Raw genomic sequence first — 27,754 nt, forward strand, 5'->3', positions numbered from 1 at the left:
GAGAGATTTGGACAGGCTGAGTGAGTGGGCGAGGATATGGTAAATGGAGTATAACGTTGAGAAATGCGAGGTTATACACTTTGGAGGAAATAATAACAAATGGGATTACTATCTCAATGGAAACAAATTAAAACATGCTACCGTGCAAAGGGACCTGGGGGTCCTTGTGCATGAGATGCAAAAGCCCAGTCTGCAGGTACAACAGGTGATCAAGAAGGCAAATGGGATGTTGGCCTATATTGCGAGGGGGATAGAATATAAAAGCAGGGATGTCTTGATGCACCTGTACAGGGCATTGGTGAGGCCGCAGCTGGAATACTGTGTGCAGTATTGGTCCCCTTATATGAGGAAGGATATATTGGCATTGGAGGGAGTGCAGAGAAGGTTCACCAGGTTGATACCGGAGATGAGGGGTTTGGATTATGAGGAGAGGCTGAGGAGATTGGGTTTGTACTCGTTGGAGTTTAGAAGGATGAGGGGGGATCTTATGGAGACTTATAAGATAATGCGGGGGCTGGATAGGGTGGAGGCGGAGAGATTCTTTCCACTTAGTAAGGAAGTTAAAACTAGAGGACACAGCCTCAAAATAAAGGGGGGTCGGTTTAAGACAGAGCTGAGGAGGAACTTCTTCTCCCAGAGGGTGGTGAATCTCTGGAATTCTCTGCCCACTGAGGTGGTGGAGGCTACCTCGCTGAATATGTTTAAAGCGCGGATGGATGGATTCCTGATCGGTAAGGGAATTAAGGGTTATGGGGATCAGGCGGGTAAGTGGTACTGATCCACGTCAGATCAGCCATGATCTTATTGAATGGCGGGGCAGGCTCGAGGGGCTAGATGGCCTACTCCTGCTCCTATTTCTTATGTTCTTATGTTCTTAAACATAACCTACCTTTTCTGCACAAGTTTAAATACTTTTGTACACTAATTTGCCCCTGTCCTGTATTTCCACCTATTAAGGGGATTATGCTATCGCGCCGATGCTGCACTCCCTCTATGGGTTTCCCGGTGGCAAGGGGTGCATTCAACAGGAAACCCATTGACAATGACAGGACTAAAAGATCCGGAAGATACAGCCACCGACCCATGGTGGGACACTTCCACCGCTGCGAAACGCGTGGCGGGTTGCTTGGAAGATCGCGCCCAATGATCCAAAACTAGTTTATAATTCTTTTCAAATTAGGTTCAGAAGTTTTAATTGCAATTAAACATTCTCCTCCATGATACTAGCAGTCAAATTGGACACAATCAGCCTTGTGCATCCTCCATTAACAATGTGATATGAATCAAAATTGCTTCTGACATTGTTCAAACTCCAGTACTCCAGTCTTAAGCATGATCTAGAAACTTTTATATAAATGTCCAGCTGTTTCTAATGTTTAAAAATAGGATTTGTAGAAAGGTGGTGGGTGATTCTTTCCACTTTCAGTTTGATGTTGTCACCATGTTAGTTTACAGTATAGTAGATATTACCATGATGGTCACCTCTTGCCATATTTATTGATAGGATATTAGTCAGTCTTTAATATATTTCCAAACATTTTGTTTTTTAAAAATGCTGATTTTTAGTTGATACTATAACAAAAACAAAGAAAAATATAACGTGAGGCAACTTCATGCTAAAATCATCACCCGCCTTTATTGAGTTCAAATGCTGTGACCCTCAGTGTGTTTCACTGTCTGGACTGACTACTACTGTCAGAAACAGGCTTCTAATAGCATATTCATGAAAGCTGAATCTGACTTATCAGATCTGACCGTGATCTTACATGGTCAATGCCAATTTCAATCTGGCTCTTCATGGACGCAAAATGGCATCCTTCTGTGCTGTGATACTATTCTATGATTCTATGGGACTTTTACTTCACTTTACTTCACTTTAAAGTAAAAATTTATTTATTAGTCACAAATAGGCTTACATTAACACTTCAATTAAGTTACTGTGAAAATCCCCTAGTCACCATATTCTGGCGCCTGTTCGGGTACACTGAGGGAGAATTTAGTATGGCCAATTCACCTAGCCAGCACATCTTTCGGATTGTGGAAGGAAATCAGAGCACCCGGTGGAAATCCACGCAGACACAGGGAAAATGTGCAAACTCCACACAGACAGTGACCCAAGCTGGGAATCGAACCTGGGTCCCTGGCGTTGTGAGGCTAACCACTGTGCCGCCCTGTTTTAGGGTTACAAATTTTCTAGAACCTGAAAAATGTCTCCTTCAGTATTCCCCTCACATCAATACTGTTCACCCTTTCTTTAGAATTTTTTATTTACAAAGAATGAGACATGATTCATTAATAGATAAAGGCACAATGAAATGTGTTCTTTTCAGCTGAAGCTTAACAACAGTAAAACAATTTTTAATATCAATGCCTCTATTTCAACAGAATGAAATCTTGTTCTTTGGATGAATACTGAAAAGATCTTCTGAGAAGCTAACTTCTCTCAGCCTGTGGCTGAATTTCATTCATTTTGAATGTTAGTATTTAGTTTATTATAGTTTTCAATGTGCTTGAGTGCGCCAGGCGGACATCAAAAACAGGACCAACTTCCCACTATTTTACCAGTGACCTTAATCATTGAATCCTCACAGCGCAGAAAGAGGCCATTTGATCCATCAGGTCTGCACGAACTCTCTGACAGAGTATCCTAACCAGGCTCAATCCCTGCAACCTCATGCATTTACCCTGCTAATCCCCCTAACCTATACATCTTGGAATACTAAGGAACAATTTGCCATGGCTAATCCACCTAACCTACACATTTTTGGACAGTGGGAGGAAACTGAAGGAAACCCATGCAGACATGGGAGAACGCGAAAACTCCACACAGTCACCCCAAGGTTGGAACTGAACCCAGGTTGCTGGCACTGTAAGTTAGCAGTGCTAACCACTGTGCCACCTTGCTGCCCATATTTTGAGGTAACAGCTTCCCTCATAATGTGGAAAAAGCAATAACCAGTGTAAATGGAATTGTTATCAGTGAGAGTAAATTCCATTTTGATTTTGTGTGGATGCACTGGAGTCATAGATTCCCAACAGTACTGAAGGAGGCCATTCAGCCCATCTAGTCTGTACTGAGCACAATCTCACTCAGGCCCTATACTCATAACCCCTCATATTTACCCGGCTAATCCCCCTGACACTAGTGTTAATTTAGCATGGCCAATCCACCTAACCCGCACATCTTTGGAGTATGTCGAAAAATATTAACTTTGTATGAAGGATATGAGGTAAAATGTCAAAAGCCACACTATTTAGCATACATTGCCATGCACTGCTGTTTGGTTAACTATCAGAAAACAACTGATTGATGTTAAACTTCATTTTTTTTTTACTTTTAATTTTTGGATTTTGTAATGTGAATATGCTTAAATTTCAACATAACCAAGTTATTTTTAAGTTAGTTATACATGGGGGATGAATTTCTGTGAGGGTTTTATGTTGATCCACCATAATCCCAACAGATAAGTTATAGACATCATGGGGTATTAAACATTCTAGGTGAAGAGAGCAAGACAAAAAAATATATAACACAGTTCAGCCAAATGTGATGGATGACCAGGCTAGTTGCATCAGAAATGGTCAAACCTATGGCTCTCTGTCTTGAGGAGGATGACCAGACTGTGCTGGAGAATGACAAAGGTGGGAGACAATGGGCAGAATTTATAGCCCCATCATTGCTGGGACAGCGCTTTAAAATGCCGTGCACAGCTCAAAGGCCATTGACTTTGGCGGGACTGTAAAACCCTGTGGGCATAAAATTCCACCCAATGAGCGACTTGGACAGGGAATGGTCCAATGGTACCATCACGAGACTATTAATCCAGAAACTCAGCTAATGTTCTGGGGACCTGGGTTCGAATCCTGCCCCAGCAGATGGTGGAACTTGAATTCAATAAAAGAAATCTGGAATTAAGAACCTACTGATGACCATGAAACCATTGTCAATTGTCGGAAAAACCCATCTGGTTCACTAATGTTCTTTAGGGAAGGAAATCTGCCATCCTTATTTGGTCTGGCCTACATGTGACTCCAGATCCACAGCAATGTGATTGACTCTTAACTGCCCTCTGAACAAGGGCAACTAGCGATGGGCAATAAATGCTGGCCAGCCAGCAATGCCCATGTTCCATGAATGAATAAAAAATTCAAGACACACAACACATAAAATGTGTAAGTTTGCCTGGCTCTGAAAATGATTTGAGTACAAATTGAATGGAAAACTTGAGTAAACTTCATGTAAAAGCTATTCCAATTTATTTTTCTGCTCTGGATCCCCAAATATGCCCATTTTTAGGCCTACCTCAGAGGAAAATAATAAGAAATTTCTTGTTGTGGCTCCCTGTGATCTGCTAGGGTCGACAGGCGTGACTGTATCCCACCCCCACTTCCTCGCAAGGAAAACTGGGTCTAACAGGTACCGTTAAATCAAGGTGGGTTTAATTCCTGACTTGAGTTGGTCACTTCAGTAGTGAAAACCCAGCCCCTTTTGAAATCTAGTTGTTTGCATTGAAAATATGGCAGGGTTCATTGATCAGTCCATTGATCCTACAGTCCAATTTTGATAACAGTCAAATGTTCTGAAGTCACCTAGTGACTTACTCTAGTAAGATGGAAATGTGGTTGCATAGTTCAAGTGGCCATCGTGTACCTGTTGGAGGAAGTGGAGACGGTTCTGTATGAAATGCGAGGGAGGAGCTGATGCATTCCTGGGTGAAGGTAAAGTCATCAAGTGCTATAACACCTCCTGACCCCTTCCCGACCCATCCTTCCACCATTACTTCAAAGTCCTCGTCAGCACTGAGAGTGATATTCGCTCGCTGCCAATAATGGCCTTGGTCTCCAGTCAAGTTGAAAAGTAACGTGTGGTAACGTGACAAAGTCACTTGGTATACTTTTAATGATCCAACGATATCTCCAGCCATATGGTAATAGAAAATAATCTGCAAGAGGAAGGAATGGCATTATGTGCACGAGGTTTTGAATAATGGTTCAGAATATACAGTACATTTCAGCAGGGACAGACAGTATCAATACTTTATTATTTGTCCACATCTCTAAAACAATATGTTTAACAGCAGCACAAGTTACGCACCGCAATTCTGGTCCAGAAATGTAAAACCACCCGTAACAGCCTGTGCACAGAAAGGTGATGTGGACGGTGGAATCTAAATTCCAAATTAATCTGCAGAAAAAAGATGCAGCACTTCCCCTGGCAGGCTTCCTCTTCCAGGCTGAAATGGGGGTCAGAAATCTGCCCTTTGTGGGGAAACAGTCGCTCTTTGCGACTTGCCCTCGGAGGTTGCATGGTTTAAGCAGAGCTCTTGAAACTGGAGGGCTCATTAGAGAGCTTCCAGTTTGCAACAGAAGATAAGTACAGGAGATGGTGCTTTAAAATGGAGGTGCCCTCACTCCAACTTCTGTAAAATTTGAACTTAAAAGTGGCTTTTGTAGTCAGGCCATCACTGCGGGGGTGGGCGGGTGGCAGGAGGGGTCAGTCTACAGAGTGGCCTGTGGCTGCTGAAGCATGCAGACAGACTGTAAGGCTTGTCTAGGCCAGTCTGCAGTGGAGAGGCCATGTCCCGTCATAGAATAGGCCTCTGCAACCTGGGAACTTGCATGGGGTGTTGGGACTATTGTGATGAGACTTTCCATCGACCTAAAACATGATTTGGGTCTCTTGCAAGACTTTCCACTCTCGTCACCAAATCCATCAAGGAAGAATGAGACATAGGCCGGGATTCTCCCAAAACAAAACTAAGTGCCCAATGGGCAGGCAAATGGGAATATTTTCGATCTGTTTTTTTGGGCATTACCAGAACGAACCTCCGACACTCTGTGCAATGCAGACTGACTCTGGAAAGCAGGGGGCGGGGCCTATTCCTGCCCGAGAGGTCGTCAACATAATGTTGTGGGCCACTGTGCATGCGCTGGTCTGTCAGTGTGGAGATCGGCACATGCACACTGGCCCCCATCGCTGGCCTCCGATCACTGGCCTGCTCCGCAACCCCCCTGATTGCCAGCCTTCCAGAAACCACCCCACGATTGCTGGCCTACTGGACCTCCCCGGGCCAGCCTCGATGTTTGGCTCCACCCCCACAGTCCTATATAATTGGTACAATTTTTCTAAATCACTTCTGTAAACTTTTTAAAACCTTGACTTATTTCCGAATGTGTAGTTCTCAGAATTAAATGCAATTATCCATCCATAGTCTGACCACATGTTACAGCATTACCTTTTTCCTCTTGTATGTGAATGGATCTATCAATAAATGGACATAGTCTATTAACAGCTTTCTCAACTGTGTTCGTTTAAACTTTAGCAAATCCTAGCTTCCCTATCTCAACCTATGAATTAAAAATCCTGCTAGGAGTCTGCAGGCTTGTCACAATCTCCCGGGAGGCTAATAACTTTTAAAAAGTTACTGAACTTCCAGTTATGAGCTGAAAGAATGATACAACTAGATTTGTACATTTTAAAATCTTTCTTGTAACCAATAAAAATCTTTCCTGTAACCAATAGAACCAATAACCAAAAAGAAATGCTGTTGGGACTATCTGGTTCTACTCATGGTGGGTGGGATGGAAAATGTGTCAGACCAGCCATAAAGACGTTGACTTTGAGTGGCAATTTCGAGTCCCGCGCTGGACGAGACCAGAAAATTCCGACCACTGTGGACTATTTTCCTGTTGTGGGCAACTTATAGACTGAAAATTTCCCATCCCGCCTGCCGCAGGAATCATAGCTGGCGAGACAGAAAAATCGGCGGATCATTTATGAGATGGCGTGGTGGCACAGTGGTTAGCACTGCTGCCTCACAGCGCCAGGGACCTGGGTTTGATTCCCAGCTTGGGTCACTGCCTGCGTGGAGTTTGCACGTTCTCCCCGTGTCTGCGTGGGTTTCCTCCGGGTGCTCCTGTTTCCTTTCACAGTCTTAAAGATGTGCTGGTTAGGTGCATTGGCCATGCTAAATTCTCCCTCAGTGTACCCGAACAGGTGCCGGAGTGTGGCGGCCAGGGGATTTTCACAGTAACTTCATTGCAGTGTTAATGTAAGCCTACTTATGACTAATAAATAAATGAAAACTTATTTAAAGGTCCGTTGAGCTCGGGTGCGATTTTCCAGCCTTGGGTGCACGCGGCTGAAAAATCGCACCCTTACTTTAAGCGCAGAAAAGAACATTCCCCTTTTATATGTACCACACATCGCACTCTACACAGAATTAGAGTCCTTTATTGTAAACAGTTCACTGGTGCTCCAGGCTTACAATGGGTTCCCCATTTCATCAAGTTGTAACTCCAAGTGACAATGTCCAGTTGATTTCCTCAGTTGTTGCAGAGTTTATGAAATCTACAACCAGCACCAAAGACGGTTGTGATGATTCTTTTCCCCCAGGCGTGACAGGATAAATCCTCCAGAATCCTTTGGAGGCTGTAGAATACTTCTCTTCAATTAGAGAGCATCTCCTCGTGTATCTGGGCTGTGGTTTTTTGCAAAGCCAAGCAGCCGTTACCTCTGCTGACCATGGCCGGAATTCTCCCATTGTGCCTGCCACTTGAATTCTACCGTTGGGGGACGGACCATGTAAAGGTCCAGTGAAGTTGAGCGAGATTCTCCGGTTTTCAGGTGAGCGCGGCCGGAGAATCCCAGCCCAGATGTGTCTGTCTATGATCCACTGACTCGTAGGGAAGCCTGTAACCTGATCTCAAGAAAGAGCTTCCTCATGGCAACATGAAACACATTAGCCTCATATCTAGATAAAATGCAAATTAGTTATCCTTGCGAGCCCAACTATCTTTCACATTGGAAGTAAATGGACAGTTTGCAACATAACTGTTTACAATCCAATGCTGTCATTACCTCTCTGGGACTTTAGGGGACTCAGTGTCTACCCATTCTAAATTCAGAGGCTGTTGCTATTGTCACTAAATGTAAAACTTGCACATTTTCTCCAGTAAAACAATCTAAGCCTTCCTTTGATCTCTAACAATTAACCAACCCAGGATTACTGACCAGCAGACTTCACAAGACACCCTTCATTTATCTTAAGTTTAAGGATACAGCTCCACATCGCAGAATCTTACAACCCTTAAAATTGTTACATAATGCAGAGATATGTTGTGCCAGCTGAACAATGACAATCTGATCGTGACTGTTGTTCTGTATGTTTGCCGCGATAATATTAGAAATTACTGCAGAAACGGGCCATTTGGCTCACCTAGTTTGTGTTAATGTTGATGCTTCACTTAATCAGTAGTCTTGTGCAGACCCTTTTCCAATTTTTGTTATTCCCCTTTCCTTCCACCACCTATCTGAAATGTTGGTATCATCTCTGCTTCAATCATGAACTCTGACAATACATTTGCAGCGTAAAGTAAAATGATTTCCCCCTGCTCTCCATTCTAGATTTCTTGCATTTAATCTTTGATTACATCCCTCATCTGTAATTACCTTTGTGATCATCATTAACTACAGGGATAACTGATTCAGAAAACATGTGGGAAGGAGCCAAGTCTTATTAAATCCCCACCCTAGGGTTTACACCTATGGGCCAGAATCTTCTTGCCATTCACGCTGGCGGGATCTTCCGGTCCCGCTGACGGCGCACTCCCTTCGTGGGTTTCCCATCAGTCAGGGGTGCATTCAATGGAAAACCTCACTGACAACGGACAGACCAGAAGATTCTGCCACTGGCCAATGATGGGCTGCCTCCGTTGCCGTGAAACACGCGCTGGGGGGGAGTGGAAATTTCCACCCACGGTGTGCCTTCCTTCAACTTGCACCCGTTCCCCTCTAAAGGTAAAGCAGGTATTAAGACCTCTGGATTTAAAACTCTGTTGGGGCTCCACGTGTGGAGCAGGTGGTCACTGGGATGATGCAGTGGGTCAAGTGTCAGGAGCGCGGGAGTTCCCTAGGAACACGGCAAACACACAGCTTGCAAGAGCTGCTCAGTTACTGCTAATGAGTGCCTACTGTTGTTAGTTCCTGGTCACCAGTTATTGCAACCCAATACTCTCCATAGTGCCAGGAGTTGGCAGAATGGCACAGGGACTTTGCCGCACTGACCCGCTTGTATTTGATGAAAACATCACAGGCAACTGGACAAAATTTGAAGAAGAGTGGCGTATCTACTGTGCTGCCAGCCTGTCAGACAAATCAAAGAAGTATCGGCGCTGACTCCCCTAAATTTAGTGGCCTCGAGGTGGTTGAGAAATTTGAATCTTTTGTTTTTCAAACAAAGGAAAAGAAGGAAGACCTCGGGATATTGCTAGCACATATGCATGCCATTGAAGAACATTATATTGAATAGCTGTTTGGTCCACTCATTCATTTGAAGAGATGGAGGGACAGCAATTGGTCCGAGTTTTAAAAAGGTTTTCTTTTATTGAACAGAACTTAAAAAAATTAACATGACTGAAGCAAAGAAAAGTGAACTTGGAGACTGGCTTCTCAGCCAGGCCCGGTACTGAACTTGAACACACTGAACTGAAACACTCTAAAATCCAAACTATATTTCAACCCTTATCTCATTATTGGAAATGTCTTTCACACGCTGTCCCCATTTAGAAAAACAATCGTTGCAGCTGCTGTTATGCTGTTGTTTGCCTGCATTGTGTACCCTTCAGGAATGCAGTCAATTTCTAGCTAACCCACCATGCCTTCTGATTCTACATGTAGCCAAGCCAGCTACAATTGGTCAGCTTAGCAGAGTTAGTTGCAGAGGCAGAAATATCTTAAAATGGAGTCTTTGCATAGATTGAAGCAAATAGGGCTAAGCATCCACAGGATCTCTCAATAGGTACGTGTTCAATACTACCAACAAAAAATTTAATGAATCTATTCAGTCCTACGCCGTGATTCTAAAAATCCTGGCAAAGAAAAGTGCACCCGATGCACTCACTAACGAGCTTATGCTAGATCGTATTGTTTGAGGTCTATAGTGATATCATCCACAAGCAGCTTCTTTGTGAGAAAGATTTCATGTTGGAATCTGCCATCAGCATCTGTATGTGGAATGAGCAGTCTGAAAGAAGCAGCAAAGAGTCACAGTACAGGGCCCTGCCCCAGCTGCAGTAGCCATCACTCACAGAACAGAACTATATGTCTGCTGTTTGATAAATGCTGCAACATGTGTGGCAAATGGAACTGTTTTGTGAAATCCGGCAGATCAAAACCACAACAGCCTGTCCAATGACACCAGTCACATCACAGCCGATTACTGCTCCAAGGCTTGGAGCATGAACATGATAAATGAATGGAGCTCAAACAGAGTAACCAAGGCACTGAACCTCCAAAAACACCAATGTGAGAGTGTCTACACCATTACGGAGAAGGGTGAGATTTTTACTACACTAAACAGTGCCTGCGCCACGCAAGACCAAAAATAAAGATTGACACTGGAGCAAAGTGCAACATCCTGTCCATGTAGTTGTTGTGGGAAATTGACCCATATGCTGTACCAGATCATAACACTCAAGTGGACCTCATGGCATATGGCGCACAAACTATCCACACAGCAAGTGTGACTACTTGCCACTGCACGCAGGGCAGCTTCGTTGACCAAAGTGTAAAGCTGCTTTTGGGCCTTTGGGAAGAATCATACTGGGGCTAATCACCCTTGGTCCAAACATACACACTCTGCAGCACCAGGAATGTAGCTGTGTCAGAAATGATAGAGTACAAAGACCCATTCAACTGCGATGTCATTGGGAAGTTACCTGTAATATATCATATGGGGCTCAATGACTTGGTACCACCCATGGGTCTGTACTCTGAGAAGAGTACCCCTAGCAATGAAGCAGAATGTAATTGATAAACTGGATTCATAGCCCCCATAGATCAGGCCACACAATGGTTTCAGTAATCGTGGCTGCAGTAAAGCGAGATGGCATGGATGGAATTTACATTGACCCAGTTCACTGAAACAATGCATTGCTCAGACCACATCACCCTTTGAAGTCAATGGAAGAGGTGACAGCAGACAGGCCAAATGCTAAGGTTTTCACCATTCTGGATGCAAGATGCAGGTTCTGGTAGATCCTGTTAGATGAGGAATCCTTGAAACTAACCACATTCATGTCTCCAGTGGGCAGATATCATTTTCCTTGCATGCTCTATGGGATCTCCACTGGCAGTGAGGTCTTCCAACTGTGCATGGAGCAGCTCTTTGCAGGACAACCCTGTTCTGGGGTCATACAATGCAAGAACATGATGCATATCTTTGTCTAGCCCTCGACAGAATTAGGACCATCCAGTTGAAACTCAACCCTGTGAAGTGCAGATTCAGGGTTAGCCAGTTCCTTATGTGGGCCACTTACAGCTGATGGTGTGAAGCCAGATCCAGACAAGACAATGGCTATATAACAGAGACCTGTTCCCATGGACAAACACACTCTATATTGTTTCCTTGGTATGACAAATTATCTTTCCAAGTTCATTCCTTGCCACAGTGAGGTCACTTGACTCCTTTGTCAAGCAATCCATCAAGATGTCCAATGGTGTTGGCAGGAGCAGCATACTGTTGTGTTTAACTAGCTCAAGCAGGCCCCTCAGCCCTTCCGGTGCTACAATACCTCAATGTTTGAGAACCTGTATTCTTATCAGCGGACTCTTCCCAGCATGGACTTGGCGCAATCTACATTCAGAATGGCAGAACAATAGCCTTTGCTTCAAGGGCCCTCGCTGACACTGAGACTTGTTATAGCCAGATTGAGAAGGAACTCCTTGCTCTAGTCTTTGCTTGTTCGAAATTTCATGACTTCACAAATGGATAGTGCGTTCAGCCAAGCATCGACTTGAGAAATGTGTCTGGGACCACACAGATATCTATGCTGCACTCCTCAGCCTGCGAAATGTATCAAGATAGGATCTGCTCTCATCCACACAGCCAATGTTCTCTAGACGCACTGGGATCACCATCCCCATTGTGATTCGAAACCAACATAACTGGCGTCCTTATGAAGCGGTGACGAAGCAAAAAGAGGTTACAATCGAAATACTTGCACTCTCTGCTTTTGGGACATTGGGATGACACAGGTACAAAAAGGGTCACGTGTCGGGAGTGTGGGAGTTCTGTCCAGAGCGTGGACAGGCACACAGCATGTAAGAGCTGCTCAGTGTGATCTATAAACCTCCATTATTGTTAGTCCCTGGTCGCCAGTTATTGTAACTCAGTCCTTCTACACCACGGAATTCAAAGTTGCCAGAAGTTTTTCCTACTTGCTGCTAAGTAAAGCCATTAAATATCAAGGTCAAAAGCCACAATACTTTCAGAGCAGCACATTAAATGCTGTTAATGCTGTCATTTGTTATCTCTGCCATGCACTGTTGACAACACGTTCACAATGCACCTTTGACGGCAAGTTCACAATGCTATAAACAGATGCATGATCCAGAACAATTGTAAGTCTCATACTGAATATGTATTTGAAGACCTTGTGCACTCTATCTCCAGTCTATTGGAAAGGGGTGGAAGCTGTTTGATTGCAAACCTGAACATACGTAGCATTTCAGGAAAAGATTGCTGCTAGGGTTGAGCTGGAGATATTACACATTTTATTCATTTGATGCATTAACAAATGTCTGCTTCTGTCATGTTGGTGCATTGGTCAGTGTACTCAATCATTGGGGCTATAATCAATCAATTGTCCACTGCGCAGCAATCGTTTAGCAAATACTAAACACCACTTTTTAAATATGTTGTTCCATTTTATTCAGGTGATGCCTGTTCACAAAGCAAGGCTCTGAAATTGTCTGAGAAATGGCACTAAATATTCAATTAAATATGAATGGATTCCACACTCTGAGTGGAAATGGTCACCTGGAAATAACATACTGGCCGGGATTTTCCAGCCGTTCCCGCCCGTGGGATTTTCCGCTCCCGCTGAAGATGAACATACCTGCCACGGATTACCGGCGGTGAGCAACACATATGGCCATTGACCTCAGTGGGACTGGCTTATTTGTGAGAATGAATGAGTGTAACTCAAGTTTTTTCCATTCCCTGTTTAACAACTCACCCATTTGGAGCTAAATGACATTTAATGGAAGTGTATTGCAGTTTTCCATTCATACTCAATGGGATCAGAATGACACCTCTTTGCCCACTTGGGAGCAGCTCGGGGGAAGTTCCATAGACCTAGATTTTGTAGTCTAGCAAAACGGGTCTGAGCTGGCTCATTGTAGCCTGGGCTGAATATCCTATTGGGAGTCTTTCCCTTTAAGTTGACAAGATTGTTGACACACCAAGGCCTTGAAATGAGGGACTTAGATCTTGATTGGGGGCTGGAAAATCCAGCACCTCTTAAAGGCCCACAGCCTGCAACTAATGGGGTAAATTGAGGGGACAGGCAGGTTTAGTAATTGATCAAAATGTTCAGAGTTGCTGGTTCCCATTACTGCCCTGGATCACTACTTTTTTTCTTATCACTGTACACTGACCCTCAGATACTTGGGTTAGTAGTGAAGTGGGATTTCTTTATAAAATAGTGAGCTGCCTGACTAATGTGACGATGGTGATGCTGCCTTGAAAAGCATAGTTGCAAGGAAATGGTAACTTTAATTGATTGGGACTGTTCTTCTGACTGAAGTAGCTGACGGTCTTTAGTCAGCAATTAGTGTAACTTCCCAACGACCGCCGAGGGCCGAGTACAGCTTTCTGAAGCACTTATTGGCAGACATTCTAGTTCCTCAAACCCCATAATAAACATGTTGGAAGCAAACATCTTTTCACTTTAAAGTTCCTCCAACCTAACCTCTTCTATTTCCTGACAGCATCTTGGAGAGAGAACAGAGTTAACGTTTCGAGTCTTCCAGATTCAAACCCTTGGCTCCACTCTCTCTCCACAGATGCTGTCAGACCTGCTGAGATTTTCCATTATTTTCTGTTTTTGTTTCAGATTCCAGCATCCGCAGTCATTTGCTTTTATCTCTTCTATTTCCTCTTTCTCTTCATAACACGAGATGAGAGTAGTTCTCATCAAGGACTGCATTTCTTCAGTCCCAAAAATAACCTCCTCTAGTATTCGTAACATATGTTCCGTAAAGTCTTCAGAGAAATAAAAAGCAGATCTTGTTTCACAAGGACTTCAATCGTCTACAGGATAATGAGAACATTCTGAGAGATCAAATTTAGAGTGACAGTCAGAAGAAATGACATGGAGAGCTTTGGTGACACCGAGCCATCTCCACATACATGCTGGCGGGGTAGGCTACAAGTGAACAAAACCACAGGGTTTTGCTGACTATTTGTGCACCTCCCACTTCCTTTGTTCCATTGATTGTTGGCAAATTTCAGGCTGTCTGATTATTAGGATGTTTTTTTTCTAGAGTCAGATCTTCTTTTGCCTGCAGTATGTCTGGAAAGACAAAATCAGCCACTCTGACTACTATTCAGTCTCATGTGAACTCTGCCTGAAGATTGCGGTTGTCACAACTCCGATCTGTATAATTAGTTTATGAAAGGATCAATCGATTCTCTGAGCTGATGGACTCGGTTAATGAACTTTGCTCTCTCTAAAACTTGATTACTACTTAAAGTAGATATGAAAGGATTTCAGGTGTCAATGATGTCATTGGCTATCGGACCTACTGAGTACGCAAGTGCATTCACTTGTTCAGCCTCTGCCTTCTCGTCTAGTTCGGAATCTGTCATATATCTTGAAAAGCTTGTTTGCCAAAGCCTCCAATTCTGCATCTGTTCTGGTCCTTGTATCAGCCCAAATTGATCTTGTAGGGTTGATTTATTATCCATTGTTGTTTAAGATGTTGCTGCAGTAACCATTTTTTCAATACACCTTCCCATGTTTGATGTCGGGTTTTGGTGGGCTCTTGCAATGATTGCAGATCCGACCTCAAAAGGATTGATTTTTTTGCAGTGGATGTTTTAATTGAAGACTCGGACCCTGAAGAATGTTTTCAGTGTATGTTTACATAATTAAAAAATGACTCCTGGGGTGTGGGTGGGGGGTGGGGGGAGGGGAGGTTGGTGGTTGCCGCCGGCCCCAAAGAGGCTTCCTGTACAATGTTTTTGGCCACAAATTTCAAAAACGTGAAGGAACGGTCGTGCTACATCAGGCTAGCAGGGCAGGCTCTGATTGAGATCAGTGCCAGGGGCAATACTAGGGCAGTACTTGAGATCAGTGCCATGGGGCAGTGCCAGGGTACTGTCAGGGCAAGGTGAGAGGGGGAAAGTTTAAGGGAGATGTGCGGGGGAAGTTTTTCATGCGGTGAGTGGTGGGTACCTGGAACGCGCTGCCAGAGGAGGTGGTGGAAGCAGGCACATTAGCATGATTTAAGAGGCATCAGGATGGGTACATGAATAGGGAGGGAATAGAGGGATATGGACCAAGTAAGGGCAGAAGGTTTTTTTTTAGTTAGGCACAGGCTTGGACAGCCGAAGGGCCTGTTCCTGGGCTGTACTTTGACCCTCTCCCCCGGGGGCTGCACTCACCTGTGCACTGCCAGCAGGTTCTGCAGTGGGACGTGTAGATAGTGTTAATGGATGGGAGGCTGGTTTGAGTGATGGACTGGGCTTCATTCACAACCCTTCGTAGTTTCTTGCAGTCTTGGACAGAGCAGGAGCCATACCAAGCTGTGATACAACCAGAAAGAATGCTTTCTGTATGGTGCATTTGTAAAAGTTGGTGAGAGTATTAGTGGACATGCCAAATTTCCTTAGCCTCCTGCGTAAGTCGAGGCGTTGTTGGACTTTTTTAACTATAGCATCGGCATGGTGATCTGGACACCTAGAAACTTGAAGCTCTCGACCATTTCCACTTCGTCCCACTGACGTAGGCAGGGGCATGTCTTCCACTATGCTTCCTGAACTCGATGACTATCTCCTTCGTTTTGTTGACATTGAGGGAGAGATTGTCATTGCACCAGTTCACCAGATTCTCTAACTCTTTCCTGTACTCCGACTCATCATTGTTTGAGATCTGACCCACTGCGATGGTGTCATCAGCAAACTTGAAAATCAAGTTAGAGGGGAATTTGGCCACACAATCATAGGTGCATAAGGAGTATAGTAGGGGGCTGAGGACACAGCCTTGTGGGGTACTGGTGTTGAGGATGATCGTGGAGGAGGTGTTGTTGTCTATCCTTACTGATTGCAGTCTATGGGTTCAGAATTCTAGGGTCCATTCACCGAGGGAGGAGCCAAGCAGCATGCCATGGAGTTTGGAGGTGGGTTTTGTAGGAATAATGGTGTTGAAGGCTGAGCTGTAATCTATAAATAGGAGTCTGACATAAGTGTCTTTGTTGTCCAGCTATTCCAGGGTTGAGTGTAGGGCCAGAGAGATGGTATCTGCTGTGGACCTATTGTGGCATTAGGTGAACTGTAGTGGATCCAGGCAATCTGGCATGCCAGAATTGATTGGTGCCATGACTAACCTTTCAAAGCACCTCATAGTGATGGATGTCAGAGCCACCGGACCATAGTCATTAAGGCACGCTGCCTGGCTTTTCTCTGGTACAGGGATGATGGTCCTCTTCCTGAAGAAGGTAGGGACCTCAGATTGGTTTAAAGAGGGGTTAAAGATGTCTGTGAATACCCCTGCCAGCTGGTCTGCGCAGGATCTAAGTGCTCGTCCGGGTACCCCAATGACAATAATGGGCCAGTCGCTTTCCGTGGGTTGATTTTCGAGAAGGCTGATCTGGCATCTGCGATGGTGGCCTCGGATATGGGTTTAGCCGAGAGTTCTGGGGTGGACGATGTGCCCTTGCTGACTTCTTGCTCAAAACGGGCATAGAATGTGTTGAGCTCATCAGGGAGGGGTGGATTGATGCCGGTGATTCTACATGCCTTCATCTTATAGCCTTCTATGTCTAGCAGACATTGCCATAGTCAGATGGCTAGCCTGGGACTCTAGTTTGGTCTGGTACTGTCTTTTGGCATCTTTTGATGGATTTCTGTAAGTCATATCTGGATTTATATTAAAGGTACAGCTCAACTATGAGCTAACTCTGTGCTTACTTTCATAGAATCATAGAATCCCTACAGTGCAGAAGGATGCCATTCAGCCCATTGAGCCTGCACCGATCACAATCCTACCAAGGCCCTATTCCTGTAATTTTGACACAGGTCTCTGCATATTCTGAGACTGACTCAGGTCCCTTGTCATCTGACACTTTACATCACACTGTCGGCGTTACTCTTCTCCAGTACCACATTAACCTCTGCTGTGCCAAGCGCCCTTATACTTCTCACAGTCTCTTCTCAGATTGGCATCAACTTAAGACCGATTATGTTTCTGTGAATTGTGTAGGGATGTTTCCCACTTTAAAGGCACGAAAATACATGTGAGTTATTGCAGTAGTGCCTGTTCCTTCATTTATTTTGTAGCACCTTTTCATCTCTGCATGTAGCAATCTTATTTTGCTCCTTCTTGTAGGCAGTAAGTCAAAATCAATCTACAACTCACGAAAATAAATTATTTTTCAACTGACATAAACACCAAACCACACATGATGACTGGACACAGACTGTATCTATTAACACATTTCTGGAGCTGCATCTTACAATGTCACAGCTGGATCCTTAGTGTAATGTGATTTTCATGCCCAACATGTGAGTCTATTTAAAAGCAAGCTTCTGATTGATGTATAATAGCTCTGTACAAGCTCCTAAGCTTCTTTATTTGTGGCAGTCTTTGGATTGATGTCTTCATTGCTGTCTACAACTCAGGATTTGTTTTCATAGGCAGCCCAGTAGATACAAAGCTAGTGCATGTCTCACAACTGAAATACTTGAGTTTGCGTCCCAGCCTCAATGGATATTCATTCTCGGAAGGAGGGGTGGGGGGGGGGGGGGGGGGGGGGGGGATTGTGAGGAAAATCATTAAAAGAAGTATTATCTCTACAAACTGTTTCACGTTAACATGAATATGCTTCACAACTATTTTAACACCCACCGTACATCAAATATCAGAATGAGAACAAAATTAATAGCAAATGTTGAATTTTCTAAATGTGCATTGCCTTATGTTACAAAAAGAGGCTTAAGAGGCTATCTTCTTTACATAAGAGTGATTCTGAAGAATGTCAGCCAATAAAGTCTTTAGTACCTTACAATCTTTGCTTCTCTTACTAATGGATGGACCGGAAATCCTTGCTATATGTCCGGGTAGGTGTGGGAAGGGGCTTTCGATATAAATGTAATGACCAGCAGGATTTCTTAGTGTGTGATCGGTGGCTGGATTTGTCCTCCATGTCGGCGTACTTCCCAGTTTAAGAGTCCAGTCAAAGTTATCATTTCTCCATTGTCTCCAGGAGCACAGATCAAATTCAAAATCACAATGCCCCAAAATTGTACCTGTAAATGAAAGAAATCTCATTACATTTTTTGTAATCATTTTGCTGTCTTAATTTATAAGATACAGTAGCGGCACGGTAGCACAGTGGTTAGCACTGCTGCTTCACTGTACCAGGGACCTGGGTTCAATTCCTGGCTTGGGTCACTGTCTGTGTGGAGTTCGCATGTTCTCCCCGTGTCAGTGTGGGTTTCCTCCGGGTGCTCTGGTTTCCTCCCACATTCTGAAAGATGTGCTGATTAGGTGCATTGACCTGAACAGGTGTCGGACTGTGGCGACTTGGGGAATTTCACAGTAATTTCATTGCAGTGTTAATGTAAGCTGTACTTGTGACTAATCGATAAACTTTACTTTACAAGGAGGTGTTAGTACAATTCCATTTCAATATTATGCTATAGTAGTATACTATATACAGGTTCCGCACACACAAGGACGGCCTCAACCGGGATATTGGGTTTATGTCACACTATTTCACATAAATATTTCTGCTTTTTTCCTCCTGAGTCTTTATCATGCGATCCTAGAATCAGAATTTATGTCACACTATTTGTAACTCCCACAGTTGCGTGGACCTGCAGAGTTTCACTGGCTGTCTTGTCTGGAGACAATACACATCTTTTTAGCCTGTCTTGATGCTCTCTCCACTCCCATTGTTTTGTTTCTTAAAGACTGGATTAGTTGTAAGTATTCGCATTCCAACCATTATTCATGTAAATTGAGTCTGTGTCTTATAAGTTCTGTTTGTGAACAGAATTCCCACTCACCTGAAGAAGGGGCTCAGAGCCTCGAAAGCTTGTGTGGCTTCTGCTACCAAATAAACCTGTTGGACTTTAACCTGGTGTTGTTAAACTTCTTACTATAGTAGTACAGGTCAGAGGCAAACTTCTGGAGGCTAAGAATTCGCAAGTCAACATTCTGGCACAAATGGCATAATTTGTCCACCAGGGACATCCACCAGTGACTTCTCCGGATGTCTTGGACAGTGAAGATTTTCTCATTAGCATTTTAATATCTGGGCATCCACTGGAAAGGGGGAGGCTAAGCCCTTTCTTGACAGCCAGTGGCATTTGGACCCTGGCTTATTTTCAGGGTATCTTGTCACACTCCTGGCTTAATCTTTTCCATCATCTGTGCCATTGAAGCTGGCAGGATGAAGGGCAGTTGCTATTGCTCTATCTCCTCCCCCGCCCCCCCCCTCCCCCTCCCCGCCACTTTCCTTTTAAATGGTTGCAAGTGCCCATCATTTAAATACTAATGAGCGACCCAGGCTTGAACACAATGGGTGGAATTTTGATTCACTCGAGTTCACAACAGACTTAAAATCTGGCTCGGTAAATCCAAAGACGTCAATGGCAAACATTCCCAGTAGGCAAATCCTGGCACTTACTTTAGGATGTTGATCCTGTGGATTTTCAGTTCATTTGACACTAAGCACTTTAGGACATGCTGAGGTCATGAGAGACAGTATATAAATGCAAGTCTTCCTTTCTTTTCACTCTATAAGCAGATCATTCATTGATTATGGCAGCAACAAAATTAGAGGTATTCTCCCAATGAATACTCTGGCGTGTCGCCCATCTAGTTCATTGATGTTTTGAAAAGACCTTCTGAGATCTCTCCAAAGCTTAGTTGTTAGTTGCATTGATCGAGTCAGAGTGATGGAGAAGAAAAAAACTCTTCTGAACAAAGTGAACCACATTTAGACATCACCCAAAACCTGAGATAATTGTAGTAATCATGACTTGTTTGTTACAAATATTGGATAATTACCTCCACCACTGAAGTTGGGAAGAGGGTAAATGGATAAACTTTAAGGGGGCGGTGGGATGTACTGCTTGTCTCCACGCAACGAAAATCAGTTACAAACTGACTGACTTTAAAAAAAGGTTGCTCTATAGCAATAATACACTGCGTTTGGGCTTAACAAGCTGAGGGTTGGACTTTTGCCTCTTGTTCGGAGGAAGTCCCATCCTCAGGGCAGGGGCAATAATCCAGGGTACTGCTCTGGGGACCCAGGTTCGAATCCCACCACACCAGATGGTGAAATTTGAATGCAATAAAAATCTGGGATTAAGAATCTAATGCTGATCATGAAACGGCAAAAAAACCATGAACATTGGTGTAAAATCCTATTTGGTTCACTAATGTCTTTTAGGGGAGAAGATCTGCTGTTCTTACCTCATCTGGCCTACATGTGAATGCAGATACACAGTGCTCTCAGTTCATCAGCAATTGGGGATACCAAAGAACAAAGAACAAACAAAGAACAAAGAACAATACAGCACAGGAACCGGCCCTTCGGCTCTCCAAGCCTGCACTGCTCATGTGCCCAACTAGACCATTCGTTTGTATCCCTCTATTCCCAGTCTGTTCATGTGGCTATCTAGATAAGTCTTAAACGATCCCAGCGTGTCCGCCTCAATCACCTTGCTTGGCAGTGCATTCCAGGCCCCCACCACCCTCTGTGTAAAATTCGTCCCCCTGACATCTGAGTTGAACCTTGCCCCCCTCACCTTGAACCCGTGACCCCTTGTGTTCATCAACTCCGACCTGGGAAAAAGCTTCCCACTGTTCACCCTATCTATGCCCTTCATAATTTTATACACCTCTATTCGGTCGCCCCTCATCCTCCGTCTTTCCAGGGAGAACAACCCCATTTTACCCAATCTCTCCTCAAAGCTACGACTCTCCATACCAGGCAACATCCTGGTAACCTTTTCTGGGATGGGTAATAAATGAGGGCCCAGTCAGCAATGCCCACATCCTATGAATTAATTTTTTAAAAAATGTATTCTAGTGATCAGGGTCAGGGGTGGGTGGAAAGACAATGGGCTACACACCTGACATATTTTACATGCCCTCCTGATGAATGTATGCCTGGTGGGGCTGCATGAAATCCAGCCCAATGTTTTTGCCTCTCTTTGTTAGTCTGTTTATCTGTAACAATATGCCTCTAAAATTAATGGATGGGTTTCAGTGAAACATGGTACAAGGATAGGGTATGGCCTCAGAAAGAACTTTTCAATTTTTGGCAAAGGTACAAATCCAGATCACGGAATCTATCCATTAACATTAGAAGCACAGGTAAATTGACTTTTTTTTAAGAATGTTATGAGGTGTTTTATTTCGAATGTTGTTGACTGTTTTAGAACATTGTGGATTGTCTCAGCTGCTGCGTTGGAATTTGTCACAGCTGTCATAATGTGAGCAGAGTTTTCAGAGCAGGTAGTTGGAGATGGATTCGCCTGAAGCTACTTCAGTTTGATGGAAGCTGAGAATAAATTATGTGTTTTTCATTTACAGAACATAAACTGGACAGGTCAAAGCCTCAAGGAAGAATTATATAATTTTAATAATGTTTAATTAACAAAGCGGGGTGGAGGTATGTACTCTACTGAGTGCCCTCTTCACCTGTTAATTCATTAGTTGCCATTAGATGTTAAATTGAGGCTTCATCTGCTTGGGTGGATGTAAAAGGTAAAACTTCAAAGAAGAAGTGAGGAGTTCTTCCTGGTGCCCTGGTCAATATTTATACTCCAACCAACATGACCATAAAACCACTGGTCATAAGACCATAAGACATAGGAGCGGAAGTAAGGCCATTCGGCCCATCGAGTCCACTCCACCATTCAATCATGGTTGATTTCAACTCCATTTACCCGCTCTCTCCCCATAGCCCTTAATTCCTCGAGAAATCAAGAATTTATCAATTTCTGTCTTGAAGACGCTCAACGTCTCGGCCTCCACAGCCCTCTGTGGCAATGAATTCCACAGACCCACCACTCTCTGGCTGAAGAAATTTCTCCTCATCTCTGTTCTAAAGTGACTCCCTTTTATTCTAAGGCTGTGCCCCCGCGTCCTAGTCTCCCCTGTTAATGGAAACAACTTCCCTACGTCCATCCTATCTAAGCCGTTCATTATCTTGTAAGTTTCTATCAGATCTCCCCTCAACCTCCTAAACTCCAATGAATATAATCCCACGATCCTCAGACGTTCATCGTATGTCAGGCCTACCATTCCTGGGATCATCCGTGTGAATCTCCGCTGGACCCGCTCCAGTGCCAGTATGTCCTTCCTGAGGTGTGGGGCCCAAAATTGCTCACAGTACTCCAAATGGGGCCTAACCAGTGCTTTATAAAGCCTCAGAAGTACATCCCTGCTTTTGTATTCCAAGCCTCTTGAGATAAATGACAACATTACATTTGCTTTCTTAATTACGGACTCAACCTGCAAGTTTACCTTTAGAGAATCCTGGACTAGGACTCCCAAGTCCCTTTGCACTTTAGCATTATGAATTTTGTCACCGTTTAGAAAATAGTCCATGCCTCTATTCTTTTTTCCAAAGTGTACGACCTCGCACTTGCCCACGTTGAATTTCATCAGCCACTTCTTGGACCACTCTCCTAAACTGTCTAAATCTTTCTGCAGCCTCCCCACCTCCTCAATACTACCTGCCCCTCCACCTATCTTTGTATCATCGGCAAACTTGGCCAGAATGCTCCCAGTCCCGTCATCTAGATCGTTAATATATAAAGAGAACAGCTGTGGCCCCAACACTGAACCCTGCGGGACACCACTTGTCACCGGTTGCCATTCTGAGAAAGAACCTTTTATCCCAACTCTCTGCCTTCTGTCTGACAGCCAATCGTCAATCCATGTTAGTACCTTGCCTCGAATACCATGGGCCCTTATTTTACTCAGCAGTCTCCCGTGAGGCACCTTGTCAAAGGCCTTTTGGAAGTCAAGATAGATAACATCCATTGGCTCTCCTTGGTCTAACCTATTTGTTATCTCTTCAAAGAACTCTAACAGGTTTGTCAGGCACGACCTCCCCTTACTAAATCCATGCTGACTTGTCTTAATCCGACCCTGCACTTCCAAGAATTTAGAAATCTCATCCTTAACGATGGATTCTAGAATTTTGCCAACAACTGAGGTTAGGCTAATTGGCCTATAATTTTCCATCTTTTTTCTTGTTCCCTTCTTGAACAGTGGGGTTACAACAGCGATTTTCCAATCCTCTGGGACTTTCCCTGACTCCAGTGACTTTTGAAAGATCATAACTAACGCCTCCACTATTTCTTCAGCTATCTCCTTTAGAACTCTAGGATGTAGCCCATCTGGGCCCGGAGATTTATCAATTTTCAGACCTACTGGTCATTATCCCAGTGCTGTTTGTGGGGGCTTACTGTGGACTAACTACTGTGTTTCCTACATTACAACAGGGACCACACTTCAAAAGTACTTTATCAGCTGTAAAGCAATTCTGGTGAAGTGTACAGTGCTATATGAATGCAAGTCTTTCCCTTCTTTCTAATAATAAGGTTCAACATGAGTTTTTGTGGGGAATTTTCCCATCCCGCTGGCCACAGGAAACATAGGGATGTGGACCATGCAAAGGTCCATTGACCTTGGGCAGGATTTTCCGGCTTTGGGGTGAGCAATGGGGTGGGCTGGAAAATCTACCCAGATTTACCCAGATCTATGGAGTTTAACCCTGATAAATGTGAGGTGATTCATTTTGGTAGGACAAATTTAAATGTGGATTACAGGGTCAAAGGTAGGGTTCTGAAGACTGTGGAGGAACAGAGAGATCTTGGGGTCCATATCCACAGATCTCTAAAGGTTGCCAGTCAAGTGGATAGAGCTGTGAAGAAGGCCTATAGTGTGTTAGCTTTTATTAACAGGGGGTTGGAGTTTAAGAGCCGTGGGGTTATGCTGCAACTGTACAGGACCTTGGTGAGACCACATTTGGAATATTGTGTGCAGTTCTGGTCACCTCACTATAGGAAGGATGTGGAAGCGCTGGAAGGAGTGCAGAGGAGATTTACCAGGATGCTGCCTGGTTTGGAGGGTAGGTCATATGAGGAAAGGTTGAGGGAGCTAGGGCTGTTCTCTCTGGAGAGGAGGAGGCTGAGGGGAGACTTAATAGAGGTGTATAAAATGATGAAGGGGATAGATAGAGTGAACGTTCAAAGACTATTTCCTCGGGTGGATGGAGCTATTACAAGGGGGCATAACTATAGGGTTCGTGGTGGGAGATACAGGACGGATATCAGAGGTAGGTTCTTTACGCAGAGAGTGGTTGGGGTGTGGAATGGACTGCCTGCAGTGATGGTGGAGTCAGACACTTTAGGAACATTTAAGCGGTTATTGGATAGGCACATGGAGCACACCAGGATGATAGGGAGTGGGATAGCTTGATCTTGGTTTCAGATAAAGCTCGGCACAACATCGTGGGCCGAAGGGCCTGTTCTGTGCTGTACTGTTCTATGTTCTATGTTCTACCCACATTTAATGTTAAAATAGAAATCCCAATCAGTGTTATATTTGACAGAATCCAATAACCTGGACACTCGCAATTGTCACATTCGAATGGGTTTCACACACAAGTTTCTAGATCTTAAGAATTTTGGTTTGCAGTTAAGCTCCTTCAGCTGTGGAAGTAAAATGAAACGCCCATGTCACAGTCCCCACATGGTGCTCAAACTTAAGGTCACATCTTACTATAGGTCACATCTTCCATTTGATTTGATTTGATTTATTATTGTCACATGTGTATTGGTGTACAGTGAAAAGTATTGTTTCTTGCGTGCTGTACAAAGAATAACGTACATAGAGAAGGAAAGAAGAGAATGCAGAATGTGGTGTTACAGTCATAGGTAGGCTGTAGAAAAAGAGCAACTTAATGCAAGGTAGGTCCATTCAAAGGTCTGATGGCAGGAGGGAAGAAACTGTTCTTGAGTCAGTTGGTACATGTCCTCAGACTTTGTAGCTTTTTTCCAATGGAAGAAGGTGGAAGAGAGTATGTCCGGGATGCATAGGGTCCTTATTTATGCTGGCTGCTTTTCCGAGGCAGTGGGAAGTGTAGACAGTGTCAAATCCATGTCTCCATCCAAAATACCCTATGCCACCAAGAAGTTCAGTCAAGGTGAACTCAAATGTAAATCTCAACTAAAGTAACCCAGCACATTGGGTTTAATTTTAGCATTGCCAGATTGCTTGTTTGTTCGCTTCAATCAGCCTCAGCTTTATATGGACCAGTAGAAATACCCAAAAGTATAAAAAATTGAAGTCCAAGCTGGCCAGAAGAACTTGGACTTGTATCAAATGTTTGCTTGTCCGAGTGATATAAACAGCTATGTTAGCATTTGTTTCTATTGGGCTCTGGATACAATAGATTTGGATTAGACAGATTGAACTGATGTGAACTGAATATAAATCAAAAGCTGGCTTAGTTATACACACAGGAGCTGAATAAGTAACAAAACCAACATAACTATGGCTGAAGGTGCAAGCCAGGTAAACACATGCACAGTGATCACTGCACTATTGGTTTTGTCGTCAGGCCAATAGGCTTTGTGAACAGAGCGACGTAATTTGGCAGAGTGTATTTTCCTTCTATGCACAAGACATAAAACAAAACAATAAATCCTGTCGTCATCAAAGGAATAGCATCTGGAAATCCAGTGAATTTGTCTTTTTATAACTGACTGAAGATTAAATCTACATGGTTCACCCAAGCTTGTTAATTACTTACTGCAGATGACTGGATGCTCATCAGAATGATCAGCACAGTCATTGTTGAAGTCACAGAGCTGGTCTTTAGGGATACAATACTTGTTAGCACATGAATACTCTTCAGGGCTGCACTGTCTGTCTGGGATCAGAAGAGAAGCACAATTTTCAAAGGAAATGTCATCCACTGTAATATCGCCCATGTAGCTCACACCTCGCTTGGCTCTGAGGAAAATCTGTAAAGATTAAACGAGCAGTCAGTTATTATTATCCACATACCATTATTATTCTTCATGATGACATTTAAAATGCCTATGTAACAGAACCACATCATCTTCACAGCGCAGAAGGAGGCCATTCCGCCCATCGAGTCTGTACTGGCTCTCTGAAAGAGCATTCTAACTGGTCCCACTCCCCAGCCTTATCCCTGTAATCTTGCACGTTCTTTCTTTTCAGATCGTAATCCAATTCCCTGTTGAATACCTCGATCGAATCTGCCTCTACCAAATTTGTTCCAGACTCCAGCCACATTCTGGGTGAAAACCTTTTTCCTCCTATCACTTTTACTCCTTTACTCCATTATTTTGACTCTGTGCCCTTTTGTTCTTGATACTTTTGAGTGGGAACAGTTTCTTACTATTTACCCTGTCCATACCCCTCAAGATCTTGAATACGTTTTGTCTCCTCTCAGCCTTCTTTTCTTCAAGGAAACAGTCCCAACCTCTCCAATCCACCCTCATAGATATTGTTCTTTATCCCTAAAATCGTCTGTATTCTCTCCAATGCTTTCACATCCTTCCTCAAGTATGGTGCCCAGAAATGGACACTGTACTCCAGATAAAGTCTAACTAATGTCTTATACAAGTTCAACATGACCTCCCTACTCTTGTACTCGATGCCCCTACTAATAATAGGATACTATGTGACTTATTAACTACTTTTTCAACCTACCCTGCCACCTTCAATAACTTCAATAATAGGGGAGGCAATGGCATAGAGGTATTGTCACTGGACTAATAATCCAGAGACCCAGAATAATTCTTTGGAGACCCGGGTTCAGATCCCACCATGGCAGATGGTGAAATTTAAATCTGGAATTTAAATTCTAATAACGATCATGTAATCGTTGTCGATTGCTGTAAAAACTCATTGAATTCACTCTTGTCCTTGAGGGAAGGAAATCTACCATCCTTGCCTGGTCTGGCCTACATGTCACTCTAGGGCTGGTCACCCCTCACCATTGGTAAAATGCAGCAAGACAGGGCCCTTAAGTGACCAATAATTGGTAAAATTTCAGTGGAGGTAGATATGCAATGGGTGCAGCATTCCCTATCATGCCACCTGATTTTACACCTTGTCTTCTACCAGTCTGCACCTGAGGGGTGTAAAGTTCTGACCTATGTTCCTATAAAATTCATTTTTGAATGTTATGAAGCAATGCTGATTACTTTAAATGGCGTTTCAGCTTTTAGACAGCTATTTTGCTATTTCATGAAAATAATTTTGTTCCTAGCTAGTAATACAATAGGTTAAACCAGTACGTTACTGAGCCACAGATTGGTCAGGCCTCACAGCGAATGATGGGGTAATACTGATTTCAACAATCAAAGTTATAGGCTGATATAATAGATTCACTGCTCCTAGATTACAGAGGAGGAAATCAACTACTTGACCCACTTCATGGTTGTATTCCCACTGAGGGCAGGATTTTCACCCTGATACGGGGGCCGAAACAAAGCTGGTTGTGTAGTTTTGTGTTGGCATGCTGGATTGCTGGCAACATCCCATCCTTAGCCATTTTCCTGGAGGCTGGACATGGTGTGGGATTTTGAAGGAGCTAGCACGGATTCAATGGGCTGAATTGTCTCCTTCTGTGCTGTGCCATTCTTTAATTCTAACTAAAACTTAATCATTTGGCTCCACA

The 27,754-nt window shown here is 43.7% G+C and overlaps 1 protein-coding gene across 1 annotated transcript in view; it reads right to left on the reverse strand.

The window, feature by feature from the left end:
- malrd1 (MAM and LDL receptor class A domain containing 1) overlaps positions 1 to 27,754 on the reverse strand; it is a 272,050-nt gene that overhangs the window by 173,516 nt on the left and 70,780 nt on the right. Inside the window, exons 12-14 of the mRNA XM_078200291.1 lie at positions 25,853 to 26,066; positions 18,067 to 18,314; positions 4,652 to 4,943 (exon numbers count right to left, since the gene is read on the reverse strand). Of these exons, the coding sequence (XP_078056417.1) occupies positions 4,652 to 4,943; positions 18,067 to 18,314; positions 25,853 to 26,066 (754 nt within the window). The remainder of the gene's footprint in view (positions 1 to 4,651; positions 4,944 to 18,066; positions 18,315 to 25,852; positions 26,067 to 27,754) is intronic.

Source organism: Mustelus asterias, chromosome 2 (assembly GCF_964213995.1).
Source record: "Mustelus asterias chromosome 2, sMusAst1.hap1.1, whole genome shotgun sequence".
Lineage (NCBI taxonomy): Eukaryota > Metazoa > Chordata > Chondrichthyes > Carcharhiniformes > Triakidae > Mustelus > Mustelus asterias.